Raw genomic sequence first — 20944 nt, forward strand, 5'->3', positions numbered from 1 at the left:
AAGTCGACATATCAACAGCATCTGCAAGTACAAGAGTAAGTGAGCAATATTACTGACCATATAAAACTGGCTTAATTTTAAAATTTGTAATAAGTTCTGAGGTCTGTTTTTCTATAAAGTCTACAATTGCATTTTATTACATTACAACACCCATGATCAAAATATTGTTGTTAGTCTTTGTTTGCTTTTCCTGTTTAATTTTTTCCTCTTTTCCTTTACTTGTCCACTAAATTATCTATTCTCTTTTTCTGTGCCTCCTTAATCTTAATATCCTAAAGTCACGACCCTTATATCGCCACTGTATCTGCACAATATGTGTTTATTTATCTATATAAATATTCGCACATATTTTTTATTTATCTTTATACGCCTAGATTATTCTACGTAGTGAGTATTTGGGAAGAAAGCCTACGATTGTAGCCTTTCAGCAGTTCCTCCTGCTATGACAGGGGGCGCCAGTGAGTCGATGAGTTGAGTGTTGAGTGGGCCGCAGAAGAAGACGCGCTGCCGCTGGAGTTTACTAGTTGAATGACAGCGGCGGCGTGAACTTTGCGGATATTACGCTTTGGGAGCGGCTCGCTTTATTTCAGTGCAGCGGTTTTTACTTTTGATTTCTTCCCTTCGCTTTTGGAAAAATGAGGGACCGGACCAAAGAATTAGGAAATGTGAGTTTCAAAGTAAAGTGCTAACATTAGCTCTAGCTCCGCTAGCGTGGCTAAGTTAGCCCAGTTCACTACTTTACCCGAGTTAACCTAACAGTCTCCAGGGACAACTTAGACGAGCAGAGGGAATCAAAAAGTGCTTAAGTGGGATATTTTTTGCAGATATTTCTCTTTTTAAAAGTTGACTTTGTTGATGTTTTGCTTCCAACTTCCGTTGCAGTCCTTTCTCCTTAAAGGATAGGGCAGGCCGGGACAGGGCAGGGCTCATGATTCACATCCTCGGACAGCGAGAAAGCACTCACTGTTTTTCTTCTGTTTATGTTATTTAAAATCAATGTGACTTCAGACCGCAGAGGCTTCGGATGACGATGAGGAGGGCAAAGCGCTGATCAAACCTGGAGGCTCGGAGAAGGAAAATGAAACCTTTTTCAGAAAGGTGAGGCAGAAACATCACGCACTTCTCTCTGGAAAATCCCCCAAAATCAAATGATCTGCACGGTCCTCCTGTTAGTCAATCACTGTGGTAGTTTGCACACACTTCTGAATTTTACATTTGTGCAAAAGAGAGACAAAAATGCACTACAGAGGCTTAAATATCACAGACTGCTGCTGATGCGTTCTTAACCTGTTTTGTCAACAAATCGTAGTCTGCTAAATCCCAGTCTCCTTGAACCCGAACTGTCACGAGTAAGGAACCAGAGTTATTCACCTAATATCACAAAATGTGACTATTCTCTGCGCTGATCTTAGGCCCCTGTAGTAATGTGTTTGAATGTCTTTGGGTTTTGATTTAAAATGGTTAGAAGAAACTGCTCAATTTATGCATATCCACATTTTTGTCCTTGGAGTCTTATTCTTGGTATGGAAAACTCCCCCTAGAAAGTATTTTAAAGGTCCAAAAAGTGTGACTAATATGTCAGGAATGCCTTAGATATTCTCATATTTCAAGATTCAAGACGTTTACAAGCAAAACACAGTTTACAGGTTAATATAAATGTACAAAATTGCAAATGTACAATTATGAATAATTAAAGTTCGACAGTTCATCAGTGATCCATTCTGATGGTCCGTGGATAGAAATTGGTTTGTTCTTTGTTTTTATTGGTCCAAAGCAAAAACATGGAAAGTACGAGACCTCTGAGCCTGATCCACTTGACCTTCTTGCCACTATAAATTTTTAGAAAGACGTTTATGTTTGTGACACCATTCACCAACAGGAGGAGAGAAGCTGGAGGATGACCAAGGTTATCTGGGGAGAGGACACAAGGACGTAAGGGCAGGGAGGCATAGAGGCTGGACATCCAGTGTCAGGTTAAATAGATGTGGAGTCAGAGCAGTTTAAACTGTACTGTGTAAATAAGTGGGTTAACGATGCTGTATGCAAGTGTTTTATTTTTAAAAAGTCAGTAGTTGTTCAACCAGCTTGACTAGTCTAGTTATAAGGCAGATTAATTGGTTAGTGAGCCTTTTTAGGTGGCTTTTTACTTGGCTGGATCACTACGGTAACTTAGACTGAACACATGACCTGGTCTGCAGAAGGTTATGTTCAGTGTTTTGGTTAAAAGTCATCTGGAAATGTGCTTTCACTGATTGAGAATATGTTGTAAGTATGCTTATATTTTTCATGCTGAGGAAAGCTGAGCAGCAGCGTAAACAGGGTTTAATCATGGAAGCTCGCTCACTAAAGAACTTTTTTCTTTTTCCATCCATAACTCAAAATTTGTAGCCGGCATCTTAAAATTTTGACTTTAATTTGGCCACAGACTGAAGTGGTTTCCACACCTTTGTCATCGAGCCACGGTCCATCGTTAGTCCTGAATTCACTGAATATTACGATGAATCAAGTTAAACATTTCACAGCTTTAACTTGCAGCTGTCGCGTCAAAAACCTTTGTTGCTTCGGCAGGAAATACAGTGGGGCAAAAAAGTATTTAGTCAGCCACCGATTGTGCAAGTTCCCCCACTTAAAATGATGACAGAGGTCAGTAATTTGCACCAGAGGTACACTTCAACTGTGAGAGACAGAATGTGAAAGAAAAATCCATGAATTCACATGGTAGGATTTGTAAAGAATTTATTCGTAAATCAGGGTGGAAAATAAGTATTTGGTCAATAACAAAAATACAACTCAATACTTTGTAACATAACCTTTGTTGGCAATAACAGAGGTCAAACGTTTACTATAGGTCTTTACCAGGTTTGCACACACAGTAGCTGGTATTTTGGCCCATTCCTCCATGCAGATCTTCTCAAGAGCAGTGATGTTTTGGGGCTGTCGCCGAGCAACACGGACTTCCAACTCCCGCCACAGATTTTCTATGGGGTTGAGGTCTGGAGACTGGCTAGGCCACTCCAGGACTTTCAAATGCTTCTTACGGAGCCACTCCTTTGTTGCCCGGGCGGTGTGTTTTGGATCATTGTCATGTTGGAAGACCCAGCCTCGTTTCATCTTCAAAGTTCTCACTGATGGAAGGAGGTTTTGGCTCAAAATCTCACAATACTTGGCCCCATTCATTCTGTCCTTAACACGGATCAGTCGTCCTGTCCCCTTGGCAGAAAAACAGCCCCATAGCATGATGTTTCCACCCCCATGCTTCACAGTAGGTATGGTGTTCTTGGGATGCAACTCAGTATTCTTCTTCCTCCAAACACGACGAGTTGAGTTTATACCAAAAAGTTCTACTTTGGTTTCATCTGACCACATGACATTCTCCCAATCCTCTGCTGTATCATCCATGTGCTCTCTGGCAAACTTCAGACGGGCCTGGACATGCACTGGCTTCAGCAGCGGAACACGTCTGGCACTGTGGGATTTGATTCCCTGCCGTTGTAGTGTGTTACTGATGGTGACCTTTGTTACTTTGGTCCCAGCTCTCTGCAGGTCATTCACCAGGTCCCCCCGTGTGGTTCTGGGATCTTTGCTCACCGTTCTCATGATCATTTTGACCCCACGGGATGAGATCTTGCGTGGAGCCCCAGATCGAGGGAGATTATCAGTGGTCTTGTATGTCTTCCATTTTCTGATGATTGCTCCCACAGTTGATTTTTTCACACCAAGCCGCTTGCCTATTGTAGATTCACTCTTCCCAGTCTGGTGCAGGTCTACAATTCTTTTCCTGGTGTCCTTCGAAAGCTCTTTGGTCTTGGCCATGGCGGAGTTTGGAGTCTGACTGGTTGAGGCTGTGGACAGGTGTCTTTTATACAGATGATGAGGTCAAACAGGTGCCATTCATACAGGTAACGAGTGGGGGACAGAAAAGCTTCTTACAGAAGACGTTACAGGTCTGTGAGAGCCAGGGATTTTCCTTGTTTGAGGTGACCAAATACTTATTTTCCACCCTGATTTACGAATAAATTCTTTACAAATCCTACCATGTGAATTCATGGATTTTTTTTTCACATTCTGTCTCTCACAGTTGAAGTGTACCTCTGGTGCAAATTACTGACCTCTGTCATCATTTTAAGTGGGGGAACTTGCACAATCGGTGGCTGACTAAATACTTTTTTGCCCCACTGTAAGAGGGCAAGTAGCAGCCAGGTGTTCCTAATCAATGCGTAGGAAAGCTGCGTCATAACTTGTGACAAAACTGGAACCTCCTCTTAACCCTACGCCATAACCTTCCACGTGTTGTGTGCTGCATCGACCCAGCATGTAGTTATATTTCTTAGGAGGTGCACGTCAGGCTACGGCGTAGGGTTAAGAGGGGATCTGGTTACGCTGCGGACTTAGTTCTTCTTACAGGACTGCAGAGAGTCCAGGGGAAACTTTCTTTTTTCATGTGATGGTATATTAATTTATGAATTCACAAAACAAACACTTTTCTGCAGCACTGCTTCTCTGAATTATTTGCTGCACCAGTAGTGCCTTGTTTTTGTGAGTGCAGTCAGAGCCTGGAGCAGAAAGCCTGTGCGATACCCGTTATTGTCTCTGATGGGGGGCTTTAGGTGTTGTTGAGCCAGCTAACACAAAGAAACCTTACATATGTTGGCATTGCTTCATAGATATCAGAGGGAGCTGCACCCATTTTAGCTATAAGGACTGAGAGAGGGAATAGGATGATATTTGCTTGATATATGAGTTAAGTTGAGCTAACAAAATAGTTCTCTTGTTCCCTAAGAAACCTAAAATTCTTTCCTTGTTGTCGTCAGACCCAAGAAATTCACCAGGGGCTCCAGCAGCTCAAAAGGATGGTGTCTGACCTCGAGAACAAACAGAAAACTGTGCTGGGCGAGGCGCTACCGAAGGAAGGTGCGTAATATATCGTCATATATAAGGTGTAGTGGTTCACCGAAAGTTGCAGACAGAAGCGTGTTAGTAAACTGTCAGAGGAGAGGGGCGATCAGGTTGTCATATTCAAGGGTTTTGTTTGCTCAATTTACTGTTTTTGATCTTTTGCACAGATATGAAGAAAGGGCTCCAAACTCTTCGAGACGAGATCAAAACGCTGGCTGGTCAAATCCAGAGAAAGCTGAAGAGTGAGTATCTTTGAGCTGCAGGGGGAAAAGATTTATTCTTTTGTTCAGCGTGGCTTGACTTATGGCCATCTTTCCACAGGTATTGAGCCCAAGAAGGGAGAGGATGATGGGAAATACATACCCATAAATACTCGAATGCAGCGCACACAGGTAGCACCCGAGACTTTTTGTAATCAGCTAAAAACATAACGCCCCTCTCTCTTTCTATTTTCTCTGTAAACAGCATGCCGTCGAGGTCATGTGACTGGCGTATGATCAGTTTTAATGAGATTTATAGCCTTAAATTGGAAATGAATGCTGTGCTGATAGTTTAGACTTTGGTTATTGATAACCATTTCAAAAGCAGCTAAATCGTAGCTGTTATCTGTAATGGCCACTCATTGTGAAAATGACAGCTGGTTTTGGGGAAATTTGAGGGAAATTACCACTACATTTGTTTTTTCACTCTGCTTCCTTTTTCATTCGCTCTCCTTTTGCCAGCACGCTATCTTGTCCAAGGAGTTTGTGGAGCTGATGGGCCACTGTAACACCATCCAGGCTCAGTACAGGGACAGAAACGTGGAAAGAATACAGAGGCAGCTGAAAATCAGTGAGTAGCACCGAGGAGATATATCTGTCACCATGTCAGATTTTTGTGGTCTGTGGTCTCAGTTGGGGAAATCAGTTTTACCGATCACTTCCACACTACGGCAGGAGGCTTAAAGTCGGGTGACAACGCCGTGCCGTTTTCTTCTTTCATCACTTTCTGTTTTAAAATGACACAACATATGTTTAAAGGGGGTGAGATGGATATTTCACACTAATGTGCAGTTGGCCTCTACTAGGGTAGCTTTGCATGATTCACATTTCAAAATAATCCTTTATTTTATTTTTTAATCTTGTACTGTACCAAAAGCAGTTTTAGCTCCTCCCCCTTTTTAAGCCAACTTTCTCCTAATTGGCTGCCCCTCAAACACAGAAGGGTTGGGTGGCCGGTGGGTGGGGTTTGTGACCATATTAGAAATATCCCCTCTCTGTAACGTCATACTGAGCCAAGACTAGAAAAACACAGTCTGAAGCCTGAGCTTTTAGCTCACAGGAAATACGTGTACATAAACTGATCACCTTATTTTAAAATTTGATCATCAACCTTTAAAACAGGACATGAATTAAAGGAAAAGCATAAGTTCACTTTAAAAGAATTCTGACACCATGCTGGTGCTAAGCTGATTTGACCAAAGATGAGTCAAAGGTGCTCGGCTAGCAGCTCTGCGCAGCTTCATGTGTGGTCACGAATGACTAGAAAGCACTGCTGTAATTTCCTGTGGGCGTTCCTGTTAAATGAAACCATTCAGTCAAATAATGAAGTCAGTTTAGGTACAAACTAAAAAGCTCAGGCCTTAAACTGCTCTAAAATGTTGATGTATGGATATTACAGTGACCTAAATGGGACCTCTTATCTCGAAGCTCACCCACCCAGCTCCACCCGTCAGTCAGAAGAGGGTTGGCTAAAAGGGGAATGGCTGAAACGCCTTCAAGTTTAAGATAAAGAGATTATTTTGAACTGCTAATCATGCAAAGCTACTCTAGTAGAGTGTGAATAATGCTAATGGGAGCGCTGTAATCAGCTGTAGACGAGGACAGAATATCTTCACCGTTCTGCGCGTTCCTCTAAGCGCTCTGATTCGATTTTCTCCCGTCTTCAGCTGGCAGCAACGTGACAGATGAGCAGCTGGATACGATGCTCGAGAGCGGGCAGACGGATGTTTTCACCCAAAATGTGAGTACGTGCGAAGTTAACAAAAAGGAAAGTGTGTTTCAACGTGAGAAACCACAACACAGACTTCCCTGCAGCAGATGCAGGTTTAGTAACTTTCACACACTTCTCTAACTGCTCAAACAGGACTACAGATATGGTAAGAATATCCTGTGCAGCCCTTAGCTGTGCTGTAGTCTAACTCAAGTAGGTCGTGCGAAGAATCCTGCAGGTTTTGTGCTGCTGTTCATAGATGACCCCCTGAAAAGTTGTGCCTGGTTCTGCTGTCCACGATTTCCCTAATAAATATGGTGTCCAGATCCTGAGTGACACTAAAGCTACGAGGCAGGCTCTGAATGAGATCGAGTCCCGGCACGATGAGATCCTGAAGCTGGAGAGCAGCATCAGAGAGCTGCACGACATGTTCCAGTACCTCGCCATGGAGGTGGAGGCTCAGGTAACGCAGCGCCAGTGAAGTCGGTGGAGCTGGTTCGGGCAGCGGATGGCGTTTGATCGTGATGTTTTTGTTCACCGCAGGGGGAGATGGTGGACAGGATTGAGAACAATATCAACAAGTCTTCGGACTACGTGGAGAAAGCAAAGGGCGAGCTGGAGAAAGCGGTCACGTATCAGCATAAATCACGCAAGGTACGCACAGAGAAACCCGAATGACATCATGAAAAGGACGGTTTTTTAATCAGTCGATCTAAGCGTCACTTTTACTTTCATTACACTCACAGCAACAACGAAGCCAAGTTTTCTCGCAGCTCGATTACACACACAATCTAAACAGGGATGCAAATCGATGCGACGCCTCTTAGCCAAGAGACGGTTTTCCCACATTCACATTAAGGTGCTCGTTTCTGCAGGTTCTCACTTTTCTCTAAAATAACAACACAAAGATTAAACTTCAGGAGGATCAGTCTGTCCAGTTAGGAAGCAGAAACATTTATGATTTCAGCTGCTTTGGTGCAAATTAAAGCAACAACTGGTAGTGAGGCAACAACAAGGCAACAGGAAATGGTTTTACAGTGCGTGCTCTCGCTTATCCCTCCTCTAGTTTTGTTTCGCTGCTACTGCCATGAGATAGTACCTGTACCCTTTTCAGCTCCTCCAGGAGCTCCACAGTGTGGAGGAGAGAGCAGGAGCTGGTCAGAGCCCTACATGTACACATGTCAGAATCAGACTCAGCGAGGGTGGCTGAGGATGACCTGAAGTCCTTTAGTGGGACCTGTGATCAGAGGCCATCATCGGCGTGAAGCTGTTGTCATCTGTGAACAGAACACAGCAGCTTCACACTGGCAGAAGAGAGTGTGGAGAGGCCCAACCAACTGTCATCAAGCATGATTGTTGGTTATTTCCATGCAGACATCAGGTAATGTCAGAGAAATACTTATTTTCCAATTTAGAGGTCAGCTACACAGACTACACTCAGTGAAACTGTAAAATCTATGAAAATACTTCCTTAAGCTTGTTATTAAACAGTAATTAATTTAATGGTTATCATTAAATTTGGAAACCAGAATGTGTTGATGAAGAGATGGAAACACAACTCGCTGTTTTCCTAATATTCTCTTAGTGCCTTTTTCTATAAATATACCAGCTCTCCTAGTGTAAGCAGTTGTCCTAAAATCTCCTAAATTAAAAACTAAATCAGAAACAGCACAGATGCATAACAATAAACGGACACTTTGTGCTGCAGAGAGTCGTATCCTCTTTTGGTTTCATGGGTACTTTACAGGGAAAACGAGGAGAGGACTCCGATCCTCTTTGTTTTTCTTCCTCCTCCGTGCTGTTATGAGAGAATAGCGCTGCCCTGTATTCACATGAGTGACGCAAGGTGAAACTTCCTGAAACGAGTTTCCTCATTATTCTTTGGAAAATGCTGCCTTGCAGAGAAATGCTGTTTGGATCGCCACTAAAACTCGATCACTGTGCTAAACGTGCAGAGGAGCGGCCTCTGTGTGCTTAACGGCAGCACGCTCCAGAGTCGGGGAGTTTGTAAATATTGACACTGGAAACTGCTCTAATGGAGGAGAACAGCAAATAAATTAAGCTTCTCAAATATTGTGGTAATCCCATCTGTTCTATCAGACTCACGTTAAAAAGATTAAAAATCCTAGACTGTGTGACGAGTGAAGTGCTGCTTTCTTGGCCAGCAGGGGGCGACTCTTGTGAAGTGAGGATGTATGGGGAAAAACACTTTTCTGATCAGTTTTTGCTCTCAGTTTGTAATTTTGCACATTAGGGTCTCATGTGAGGTAAAAGCTGTGACGAGTCCTCTGCGAGACCAAACCCACACCTATTACATCTGTTTTTAAGAAACAAGATGGTCTACGGACAAAATACAGACGTTTTTTTTCTGTATTAAATCATGTTAATTTTTTTAACTACACAATAAGAGATGAGAGCCAAAACTTAAAGTGCTTTTTCGTTAACTTTGAAGGGTCATATAACCATGTGGGACAGGTGTCTGGTCGAAACAAGCTACAGCATGTGAATGTCTCCTTTTTGATACCAGGCACATCTTCTAGCTGTATTTCGAATGCTGGGATGCTTTAACGCTCCTGATTGTTGCTTATGGTTATGAAATGGAGCGACTTTAGTGTTTATATGACACATCGACTGATCAAACAGCTTTAGGTCAACTTTATAAGTTAAGTTAAATAAGATCCAGATTTGTCCCACCGGGGCAGATGGCCACCCCTCGCTGAGCCTGGTTCTGCTGCAGGGTTCTTTTATTTTATTCCCACTGTCACAAAGTGCTTGTTCAAAGGGTATGTTTTTATTATTAAATACTTATTTTTTATTTTAAAGTAAAAAGCACTTTAAGGAAACTGCTGATGTGATTTGTCGTTATGTAAATAAAATTAAATAGAAGTGACTAAATCTTGGCTTGAGTTCTTTGCAGGAAAACTGCTTTAATCTTGAACACATCATCCCGTATAAAATCAGTGAGCATCTCCCACCTGACCCGATCACGATCAGCTGATTTTTATATACAGCAACTTTAGCTTTTTTATTGAAGCCATTCAAAAGTTGTGCAAGTTACAGGCCCTGAAAACACAATAGCTTGTCTTTGGGTGTTGACGCTTTGAATTAAATCCCCATCTGGTCAGACTTTATGGCACCAGCTAAGCCTCACAGCCTCATGATGATCAGTTGGGAAAGCTCTGGTTTTATGACGTGATTGAAAAAGACGATGTGTGTTGCTCACGCACAAAAGAAAGAAAAGGAAACAAAAAACAAGGTTAACTTTACAAACCACGCCTTTGTTAGCTAGAAAACAAGCCTGGTATTACATGTTGGGTTAAAATGAGACCTCTCATATGCTGTAACTTATTATAAACAGCGATCTATCCCACAGAAAAATGGGCTGCTGTACTTGTTTCTGTGTCGGAGACTTTAAATTGGCCCCACTCTGAAACCATGATGGGGTGGGGGGATTGATTTTTCTTTCCTGGAATGACTCTAACCTGTGTGCTTATCTCCCGCTGCAGAAAAAACTCTGGATTGGAATCTGTTTGGCCATCCTTCTCCTCATCATCATCATCGCCTTGGTCGCCACCTTCTCCTAGCAACACCCTGTGGTGCAAGTTAGCAGAAGCACATTATGGATACCCCCCAAATCCACACATTCATGCGTATACATCAGCTCACAGGATGTACAGCTGAGCGGAGTCAGTGGATTTCAGTTTGATTTTTTTTTTTTTATTCCTCTAACCCTCCTGTCCGCCTAACGGTCCTACTCTCCACTTTTTCTGTTGTATGGAAGAGATGTGCTCTCTCGTTTAATCTCACAATCTGTGCTGCGCGCTCGATGCCGGCGCCGCACGTTTTCTGTCAGTTTCTGTTCTGCAAAAACAAACAGCGGGACTCACTGTGGACTGTTACACCAGTCGATCCTTCCCCTCCTGTGTTTAAAAAAAGAAAAAAAATAGAAAAAAAAGAGGAATTAAGTGACCTTGAGTGGGGCACAGAGCAGTATTGATCAAACACTGGCACTCGTCATACTGTACTCAGGAAAACTGTTGTAACGTTGATGCTTCTGGATGAATTGGAGACCTAAAGAACAATTTTATAATGTAGGCCTTTTATAGTCGGATACAGGAAATAGACTAATATAATTGTACATAACCGATGTTGCTGGTGATAAAAAATTTATGCAGATGATTTTTAAAACTTCAAAGGTTTTTTTTTCATACTGCGTACATGTAACAAGTGTAAATACAGATTTTTTTGTATGTGTGTGTGAAATAACCCCTACCCTCCGCCCTTTCCTCCTCCTCACTTCTCTTCACATTTGCATAAGGTGTCTCAACACTACAGGTCCAACGCTTCCCCTTTCCTGTGTCCTTCCAGTTTGCATTTTTGACTCAAAACGTTGTGCAAGCGCCTGCTTAAACAACACACACGTCTTCAGAAATGGTGCCTTCTCCTTTGCAAATGTGACGTCGTGCATTAACAAAAAGGGATGGATGTATTTTAGACTTCAACGTGTTTTGTTCTGTTTTTTTTCTCACCGTTTTGTCCCATTATGCATTTTTTTTTGCTATATTTTGGAGTCAAAATACACCAAGGGGACAAATGAAACCCATTTAAAAAAGAAAAGATGAAGCAAAACTGAGAGGCGGCTTCTCGCTGACGCCTCGTTCAGAAGCAGAAAAGTTGCTGTGAAAAAGGCTGGCGGAGGACGGAGGGGAGTGACACGGCTACTGTGTAAAATTATGGCTGTTTAAATTTTGCATCGCTCATTTATTTTATTATACATTTGTTTTAAAATAAAATACCGCCATGTTCCATTATCCTCAGTCTGCCTTGTATCTTTTTAAGATTAGCAAGTCTTGAACTATCAGCTGGCCCTCTAAAGGAGCCTGGAAGCACCTCGGGATCCCCGGGAAGAACTGGAAAACGTTGCTGGGGAGGACAAAGTCTGGAATACCTGCCTAACCTGCATTTTTATGATCCATTTAATGCACAGGGTGTACAGTGGTTTGAAATAATGAAGAACACTGTACCTCACAGGAAAATGGAAAACATCCCTGAAAGCTTTAAAGTTGGCGAGCTTGTTGAACACTCAGCTGTGGGGTGTTTCCATCCTGATGGGTGGGAGGGAAAAAAGTCAGTGGGCAGTTTTCATTAAAATAAGTCAGGGTGTCCTCCCTCCCTGTTCTGTTAGAGAGCAGCTGTTGGCTTTGTAGCCAAAGGGACAAAAATGCAGGTTAACACAGACCAATTTTGTATTTTACCAAACATTTCATTTTTATGATTGAAAAAAGCTGATTTGAAACCAGACATGAGGTCAGTAATTGTGACACTGAAACTCTTTAGCTGATTTATATTTAAGAGCTAAAACTACTGATTGAGCCAATAAACTCACTGCAAAAATGTTACAGATGAGGTCATGAATCAGGTGAGCCGAGGGCAGTTATATTCTCTAATTTTTATTCTATTTTGACTTTGTTTTAATTCAGTTTAGTTTTCATTGGTCTTAAGTGTTAGTCTGTGAAAGTATGGAGGGCAAATGTCAGAGGCAAGATTTAGGGAAACAAGTAAAAGTATTACAATAAAAACAGAAGCGCTTCATAAAAGCAGTTGATTCTCTGTTACAGATACAGAAGATGTTTCAGACCTGACAGTTTTTCATGCTTCAGGATTTAACCTCAGCTAAGTTGGTCTGCTAGCTCCAACTGCATTTTTGGAGCTAGAAGTCATGATATTTGGAAGGCATTAAGATTACATCTATAAACAAACTAATAACCTCTTGGATGACTTCTGCTACACAGCAAACCATATTTGTCAGATAATCCATTAAGAGTTGGAGTTTGGTAAGTCGCACTAATAGAAGGTGAAGCTCAGCAGACTATCGCAGAGCTCCAACTCTTCTTTCTTTTGTTGGTCAGACAGAAATAAATCTTAATTTGAGAAAAAAAAAAAAAAGAATTCAACTAATTTTTGGTCTTTTTATTCAACTGTAATTGCCATAATTTTCAAGTAAAACAATGTGGAATTACAAGGATCAAAGGAATGCAACAAAAAGAGACAGAAATCAAAGTAAGACCATCACCATAAACTACCCCCCGCCCCCCCACCAGATATCATCTTTGCTCAAAAGTAAATCGACAATTTACAGTCATCTCAAACTGTACCAGTAATTTTATTCACATATTTTTTTTTATTTTGTCCAAGTATACTTTTTTCTTTTTTTTTTTAAACATGAACCAAAATCGATGATGTGAGAGAAAAACAAAGTGTGAAACATTAATTCAGTAGCACTGATGCTCGGGGTGTTTTTCCTTTCTTGTTTCATGTAAGGGTTGGATTTTTCCCCACATCATTTTTTGGATTAATTAGTTTTTTAATAACTGAATAAGAGAAATTTAACACCCCTGCTTCAGGTGCTTCACAAGGCAATCTGAGGTTCAAAACCATTTGGCCACAGAGGCACTCTTAAATTCAGTTCTCAACATTTACTTGGCCTTTTGTGACAAGTAATTTTTTAAACTGCCTTTAGGACGTTTTGGGGGATGAAAGCTGGATTTTGTGGTGTGACTAAAGATTTTCCAAACTGGAGACAAACATCGTCAGGTACCAGGAACCAATTCATCGACTTCAGTTGATGAACAAACGCATCACAACACCACGGAGTACTGAAAAAAAAGCCGAGGGCCACGTTATTAAAGATGTGCAAAAGAGAAATGCAAGGCTGGATTTTCGAATCCGATGAACAGAAAGTGACATGGAGAAAATAAAAAAAATTAAAAATAAACAAAGAGGGGGAGAGGAGGGGCCGAACAAAAAGACGAGCTCCAGCATAGTGCAGCAAAGATCACATTGACAGATCTGTTCTCTTCCTAATAACCTGGAAGAAATAATAAAATATGCATAACTTATCAACTGACTACAGAGAAACAATAGTCAGGACAGAAAATCTCAAAACCAAACTTTCTAAAACCTTCAACTTACAATACAACCGCTCACTCGAGACTTTTAAATGTCACACAAATTACTTTTCATGGGTAACCCAGCAGAGGGCGCCGTTTAACCCTGTCTTAACAGAGCATCTGAGTGTTCCAGTCTTTTAATGATTACAGTACATTATGTGAACTAACAACTTGCACCTTTTGTCCCACCCACGCCCCACCCCCTCCGAGTCCAAGTGGTGAGTTTTATCCACGGCATGTCCACATATCTGGACGCTCGACAGCGGCGCCGCCTGTTTACCGTCAGTCCAGCGTCCCTGAGCCTTCCCCCGGCGCTCAAAAGCAGAGCTGGCGCGCCCCGACTAGAAAGGGAGAGGGCCCGAGAGGCGGTGAGGTCCCTGGCTTGTGCAGCACTCAGTTTGCTCTTGTTTTTCCTCAGAGTGCAGACAAAGCAGCAACCTTGGAGATCACGCCATGCTCTCGTATCACGCTCTGCCACACCCTCGCTTCTGTTTTTTTTTTGTTTTTTTTAATTCTCCCCTTTGGCACTCCGATCATGTCTTATTGTGACGCTGTTGGCTTGAGGAGGAGCGGGTGCTTGCGGCCGGTGACCGGGCCTGCACTGCAGCGAGTGCAGCAACGCTCCGTAGCACCCTGTCCGGCGTTGACCCCTCGGTTCCCGAGCTGCTGGTCACATCCTGCGAGAGCTTCTGGGACCTCCTCTCCTTGCGGCTCTCTCGCTGTTGTTTCTCCTTTTTGTCACGGCTCTTTGCCCGCTCAGAGCTGCGGTCCCTCTCCCGCTCGCTGCCGGAAGAAGTGGCACGGGAGCGGGAACCTCGGTGCTCCGTGTTCTGGGAGCTGAGGGTGCGCTGGCTGCTGTTGCTGCTGCTGCGGCTTCTGCTGCTGCGTCCGCCGCAGTCGCCCTCGCCATCGCTGCTCATGCTGCTGCAGGCGCTGTGGCCCCTTGACGACGATCGCGTCTCTCCCTCGCCTTCCTTGCTCCTCGAGGACTTCCTGCTCCCTCTCTCTTTCTCCTCTGGTTTAGGCCTCTTGTACTCCACCTCTAAGGGTGGAACCAGAGAGCCAGGGCACTGTCTGGTGGAGCGTGATGTAGATCGGCTCGCCTGATTGGGTGTTGAAGGTTTGCTGCTTTTGTTGTTGGTCACAGAGTTGCTCTGAGGAGAAGCTGGCACACTTTTACTTTTAGGCTTTTGGTTTTTGTCCAAAGGGGCAGTGGTGGAAGTCGCAGGAGCTTTAGGGGTGGAGTCTTTCCGAGGGGTGTGGCCTGGGGTGTCCACCCTGCCTTTCATAGCTAAAAGCTTGGCTGCTGCATTGAGTGCTGAGCACCTTTTCCCTAGAACCTCTGGCTCAGGAGGTAGCGAGGGGGTGCTGTTGGTCAGCGTTTTAGTGTCCTGTGGCGGCTGTGATCCCACAGACTTCCTGGTGATCCTAACAGAGGACGTATCGCTGCCCGACTCTCCTCCCGTGGACGCATTGGTGTTGTTTGACGAGTTTCTGTCCGAGCTGCTTGCTGGTTTGGCTCCCTTCCTGTCCTTGGTGCACTTTTCCTTCTCCTGATCTTGGAGCCTGCGTTTTGCTGAGCGAGTAAGCCGGTGCTCCTTCCTGCTGTTGCTGCTGTCAGAGTCAGAGGAGGAAGAGGAAGGAGACCTGGAGCGCCTCCTTCGAGAGGCAGTGGTGGGAAGGTCTGTCTCACTACCCCCTTCTATCTTCTCCTCCTCGCCTTGTTCCTCCTTGTCCTCCTTCCCTGCCTCTGATGTAGGATCCACTCGCCTCTTCTTGGTAGGATGTCTGTTCTCGTAGGTCCTCTTGTGGTGAGCATGGCGGGTGAGGGTGGAGGTAGAGCACCCAGACGATGGCGAAGAAGAGCGAGCAGACTCCTGGCTACTCTGGCGACTAAGTGACCTTTTCTGGATAGCAGGTTTCTGATCCTCAGTAGTTTTCTCTTCTTCCAGAGGGTTAGCTTCATCTTTCGGAATGGGGGTTGTGGTTTTTGTTTCTCGTCCCACTCCTTGGGGCCTTCCTGACTCTTTGGTCTCAGAGGAACTCTCCACCTTTCTTCTTTTAGGCTGAGACTGGCTAAAGTCTGACTTTTTGTCGTCGTCTTCCTTACTCATCGCAGCTTCAGCCTCCATTTCTGTCACCTCTTCTTGGTCGCTTTTAGAAGCTGACTCTTTCTCTGTTGATGGCGCTAAACATGGTGCAACGAGGGGAGTGGATGGGGGAGCGGATATGGGAGCAGGTGTGGCTTCCTCGGTCTGAGATGGTGCAGGAACACTTGTGGATGAAGAAGTTTGTAGCTGAGAGGAAGTGACTGCAGAGGTTTGTGTAGTGGACACGGGTGGAGCTGTTTTGGTTGTGGATGCTGTGACTGTAGCTACTGAAGCAGGGGTGATGGTTGTGGTTGTTGACCCTAGGGAAGCAGACTTTTCTGGTGATGATGTAGCTATGGTGACAGACGGTGATGCTGATGTTGTAGCTGTTACCAGAGGTGTCTTGTCAGTCTTTTCTGCAGTTTTGGGAGGAGAAGAAGAAGTGAGGACTTTGGAGGGCACTGCAGTTGAAGGTGTTGTTACTCCTTCTGCTGGGGGTGATGAAGCTGCTGAAGCATTCTTTGCCTCTGCAGGTGTAGCAGCACTTGTGGATGGTGTAGTCGGAGGAGGCGTGCAGACTGGACTTGATGCTGAAGGCTTTTCGGGCTCTACATGTTCCTGAACCTCTGCAGTTGGTGATGCTTGTTCGGTCGGGCTTTTGTTAGCAGTCTCAATTGTCTTTGCTTTGGTTGGAGGGGAAGGTGGAGCTGTATTACCAGAAGATGGTGCCACTGTTTTGACTGGTGGTGATGTAGAAGTCTTGTCAGACACGGTCTGGATTGAGTCTAACATACTGGTTTGTGCTGTTTTTACTGGAGCTGTCACAGTTGTAGCTGTAGCTGGAGGGGTCTGCTTGGGCGAAGGTGGAGCTGGGGAGGTCTGCTTGGGGGAAGGTGGAGCTGGGGAGGTTTGCTTGGGGGAAGGTGGAGCTGGGGAGGTTTGCTTGGGCAAAGGTGGAGCTGGGGAGGTCTGCTTGGGCGATGGTGGAGCTGGGGAGGTCTGCTTGGGTGAAGGTGGAGCTGGGGAGGTCTGCTTGGGTGAAAGTGGAGCTGGGGAGGTTTGCTTGGGTGAAAGTGGAGCTGGGGAGGTTTGCTTGGGCGAAAGTGGAGCTGGGGAGGTTTGCTTGGGAGAAGGTGGAGCTGGGGAGGTCTGCTTGGGGGAAGGTGTAGCTACAGGGGCCTGTTTAGGCGAAGCTGTAGCTTGAAGGCTCTGCTTGGGTAAAGATGGAGCTGGGGAGGTCTGCTTGGGTGAAGCTGTAGTTGGAGGGGTCTGCTTGGGTGAAGCTGTATCCAGACTCGATACAGGATGACTGGAGGGTGTGGAGGCTAGAGAGGCTTGTGGCAAGTCCTTCACAAGAGAAGCAGTTGGAGGTGATGTCATTGCAGTGGTGACTTGTGGTGTAATACTAACTGTTACAGACACTGTGGTAGCAGCTGTTGTGAGTGTTGGGGTGGGGTCTTTAACAGCTTTGGAAGATGACGTAGTGGGTGGAGTGGAGTGTGTAATTGGTGTGGTTGTGGTTGCCTCCACAGCTGGTTGAACAGCAGCATCTGAAACTGTGGAAACCACAAGTGTTGGTTTAACACCTGGAGGAGGAGGTGGGACATCGCTGACAGGTGGTGACGGAGCTGTGTTGCTGACGGGGGTGGAGGTATACGTGGAAGAAGAGAGGACTGGTGCTGGGGCTGGACTTGGAGCTGGGGCTGGAGCAACCACTTGGGGAGAGGCAGGCTCAGAGATCAGTGAGGTCACCTGGGGTGCAGGTGAAGTGGGAAGTGAGACGGGTGTGGAAACTTCATCTGACTTTGTTGAGGAGGCTGGATTTGGAGGCGGAGCCAAAGCCTCAGTTTTAGTGTCTGTCTGATCAGCTTTGGTCGACTGTGAAGACCGAGTCATTTCAAAAATAGCAGCAGGAGGCGGGGTCTCTGAAATCGTCAGTTCTGTCCTGGAATCAGTTTTTGATAGATTAGAGTTCTGACTCTCATTAACGGTCTCTAACGTGGTCGCTGAGTCCTTGCGGGGACGACCTCTCTTACGTTTAGGGGACAGTGGCGGGATTCCTTCCTCAATTGCCGAGATGGGATGTGGGGATGTGGTCGATGCGTTGTCAAGTTCAGGTAGTCTTGTGGGAGTCTTAGGGGGCCGGCCCCTCTTTCTTTTCAAAGGTGGCATGAGAGAGTTCACGCTGGACTCCGCAGCAGAGACGGAAGCAGCGTCTCTGCCTGGTGGGATGTCCGTTTTCTTGGACTGGTTCGCTCCCCGTCCTCTCCCTAGATGCTGCTCTCCCATCTGGGCAGCCATACGAGATTCGGTTTCCAATCTGCGCCGCACGGGAAGATTCCTCAGCACTGGCATGTCAGGAGACAGATGAGGAGGGGAATATGGAGGATAGCCTCTGACAGGCTGAGGGTGCACAGGCGGACTTGGGGTAGCGTCTTGGTCCAGAGGGGATTTGCTAACAGTCTCTTTAGTTTTGCCGTCTGGGCTCGGTGATGCGTCCTCTTTGTTTGGCTCGTCAACAAATCCAGCACCGCTGTCCTCCGCCGTTGCCTCCTCTGAAGAGCAACCACCTCCTGTCCCACTTCCTCGCCGCCGCCTCTTTCGTGGCTCTTTCTCTTCCACCACTGTGACTAGCCGGCCCGGGAGCTTCCGCAGAACTTTGGCTGATGGTGAATCTTCAACCAGTCCCCGCAGCACTTCACCGTCAGCTGACTGCCGCTTGCGAGGCGACCGTGAGCTGGTGGAGGGAGGAGACATGGCGCAGTCTTTACTGTCATCATCCTTAGTCTGATGATCCGCCGGACAACTGGACTCCAGCGATGACTCAGACGCCCTCCTCTCCTTCTCCACCTCCTTCTCCTCCCTCCCCGTTCTGGAGATTTTACTGTCCGTCTCCCCAGCACACTGCTGTTTCCCACCAGGGGGCGAGGCTGTAGGAGGGGAAGGCACTGGGCTGGGATGGGAGCGGTTTGGTTGAGTCCTGGTTTTGGCGTTATGGTGATCTCTGGCGGGAGATGACGCTTTCGAAGATTTGGAGGAATCTTGAACCCGGGTGGATGATGACGTTTTGTGGTGGTCTGTGCGGGATGGGATCGTAGACACAGAACCTGTGTCTTTGGCAGCTCCTCGTCCTCTCAGACCTGAGCGGGATCTTTCAGGCACTTCTCTGGGAGTCGTGGGCTCAGGCTCAGTTTCAGGCGAGGCCCCACGGAGTCGGCCGCTAGTCCTTGTAGAGGTGGCAGTCTTGTCCTTGGGTTTACGACCACGGCGGGCTGGAGCTGGATGGGCGGGTTCGGCAGAAGTTGGTGTTGACAAAAAGTCGTCCTCGTCATCATCAGATGATGTGTGGAGCTTCAGACCCTCCTCCTTTGCCTGGTCCAGACCTTTCCTGGCAGCCTCCACCTGTTCCTAAACACACAAGAGGAGAATTTTTTTTTTTTTAAAGTTTGATCAAGTTAAAAATGTTTGACTTAAACCGAAATCAAATATTTTCTAGTTCTAGTTCCTGCTTTTCCCTTTATTGTCTAAATTACTTTCAAGTATTAATCACTAATTATTAAGCTGAAGTTGAAAGTTGTGATTTTACCTCAGCCTGCTTCAACTCCTCTTTGCACACATCTTCTAACGAAGCTTCCAGGAAGTTCATGGCGTAGCGTTCAATGGGAGTGAGCTAAAGACAAGCAGAGGAAAAGGTGCGTTTAAACAAACTGTAATTCAAAGATTCAGCAGAGCATTAATATTTTACTATATTATACATTTTTATAGCCGATGTGTTTTTACTCACCTGCTCCACGAGTGCGGCTATTTCCTGCTCGGCTTTAGAGAGCTCCTCCACTTCCTCCTGCTCCCCGCCGTCATCCAGCGGTATGTTTTCGTTGAACTCCGCCAGTTCGGCCACCTGCTCTGCTTTGGCCTGAGAGGCCGCCACTATGTCCTCCTCATCCTCGGCACGACACAGCGCCTGAAGCAAACAGATGGAGATAATCAGGTAAATGTCCACAAGCATGATAAATGTGGCAGGAGTAAAACTTTTTCCTGACTCTTTCGGATTATGTCTGCGTACAAGGTGTGAAATAAAGTTCAGGTTTTAAAAATCAAATAACTTAGCCAAGTCAAATTGGTCGAATCTCCAAAGTTATTCTATTGTATTCTTATCAAACAGTGGTCCAGGTTAGTGAATGGAAGTGGAGGAGGGGAGAAATAGCAGCTACCACACCCTGACCAGATGGAGGAGTTATTATAAATTCCGTCTCCTGCAGAGTTGGAAAAGGATGAAACGATCCATAGAGTCCAGAAATGCTTTTGTACTGGTCTATAAACGGGTTTAGTCCTGCTGTAAATTTGGGCATTTTAACACCATCGCCATCCTCATATACATGTTTACATGAATATGGGGATGGCTTGCTTTCAAAGCCAGCCTCAGATGGCTTCATTTTTAAGCCCTGGATGTCAGCAGAAATGATCTAAACTGTGGTGCGTCCCAGCACACGGCACAGTGCAAGAACATTTTTGAAAATGTGCATTATCAAGGCTTTGACACGAGATCAACAGTTCAAGTACAGCCAGGGCACAAGTAGAGGAGGAACACGACAGGAGTTCTCGTGTTAGATCAAGCGACAAAACTGGGAGCCATTAGGGATGGGAATTGAGAACCAGTTATTGAAGAAAACCAGTTCAATTACGGTTCTTGCACAATCAGCTGATTTCAGTTTGTGTGTCAGAGGAGGAAAATAGCGAAGCAGTCTAGAGCATGGATTTGAACATTTATTGTACAAAAGGACGAGATGAACGGTAAAGTGGAAACCTGCATATCCAGGACAGAAACAACCGCATTATGGTGCTAACACAAAAAACCCAACAACAGTTCTTTAAAACAATCTGCCCAGACAGCATGCTAACGCTAAGCTAGCCAAGAACGCAGAGTGAAAGTAATGTAACAAGTAGTATAACAAATTACTTTTTCCCGGGAGTAATTAAGTCATGTAATGCATTACTTTTGAGAAAAGTGTTCTGTGTAATAATTACTTTTTTGAGCAA

The 20944-nt window shown here is 45.2% G+C and overlaps 2 protein-coding genes across 7 annotated transcripts in view; one reads left to right on the forward strand and one right to left on the reverse strand.

Moving 5' to 3' along the window:
- The first annotated feature begins 467 nt into the window (after positions 1–467).
- On the forward strand, positions 468–11678 carry stx4 (syntaxin 4). Of its 2 annotated transcripts, XM_085169369.1 has the most exons (10): positions 468–665; positions 1009–1098; positions 4812–4911; positions 5064–5138; positions 5218–5288; positions 5619–5727; positions 6824–6897; positions 7193–7330; positions 7411–7521; positions 10374–11678. In XM_085169369.1, the coding sequence occupies exons 1-10, from the start codon at positions 636–638 to the stop codon at positions 10449–10451; spliced, it is 876 nt and encodes a 291-aa protein (XP_085025495.1). In that variant the 5' UTR covers positions 468–635; the 3' UTR covers positions 10452–11678. The 2 variants fall into 2 exon arrangements, with proteins under 2 accessions (XP_085025495.1, XP_085025496.1); XM_085169370.1 differs by lacking the exons at positions 468–665; positions 1009–1098 and adding an exon at positions 1105–1973.
- Positions 10569–20944, reverse strand: part of srcap (Snf2-related CREBBP activator protein) — a 40063-nt gene continuing 29687 nt past the window's right edge. For all 5 annotated transcript variants that reach the window (XM_085169343.1, XM_085169342.1, XM_085169339.1 and 2 more), the window contains 3 exons: positions 19692–19868; positions 19494–19577; positions 10569–19315 (listed from right to left, as the gene is read on the reverse strand). In XM_085169343.1, the coding sequence (XP_085025469.1) occupies positions 14351–19315; positions 19494–19577; positions 19692–19868 (5226 nt within the window). In that variant the 3' untranslated portion in view covers positions 10569–14350. The remainder of the gene's footprint in view (positions 19316–19493; positions 19578–19691; positions 19869–20944) is intronic.

Source organism: Neolamprologus multifasciatus, chromosome 8 (genome assembly GCF_963576455.1).
Source record: "Neolamprologus multifasciatus chromosome 8, fNeoMul1.2, whole genome shotgun sequence".
NCBI lineage: Eukaryota > Metazoa > Chordata > Actinopteri > Cichliformes > Cichlidae > Neolamprologus > Neolamprologus multifasciatus.

What these genes read in the sequence shown, in the direction of transcription:
- stx4 (XM_085169369.1), top strand. Translation starts at nt 636, where the DNA reads ATGAGGGACCGGACCAAAGAATTAGGAAAT. An exon ending in AATCCAGAGAAAGCTGAAGA is followed by an intron (nt 5,139 to 5,217) that starts GTGAGTATCTTT and finishes ATCTTTCCACAG; the next exon opens with GTATTGAGCCCAAGAAGGGA. An exon ending in CGGATGTTTTCACCCAAAAT is followed by an intron (nt 6,898 to 7,192) that starts GTGAGTACGTGC and finishes TATGGTGTCCAG; the next exon opens with ATCCTGAGTGACACTAAAGC.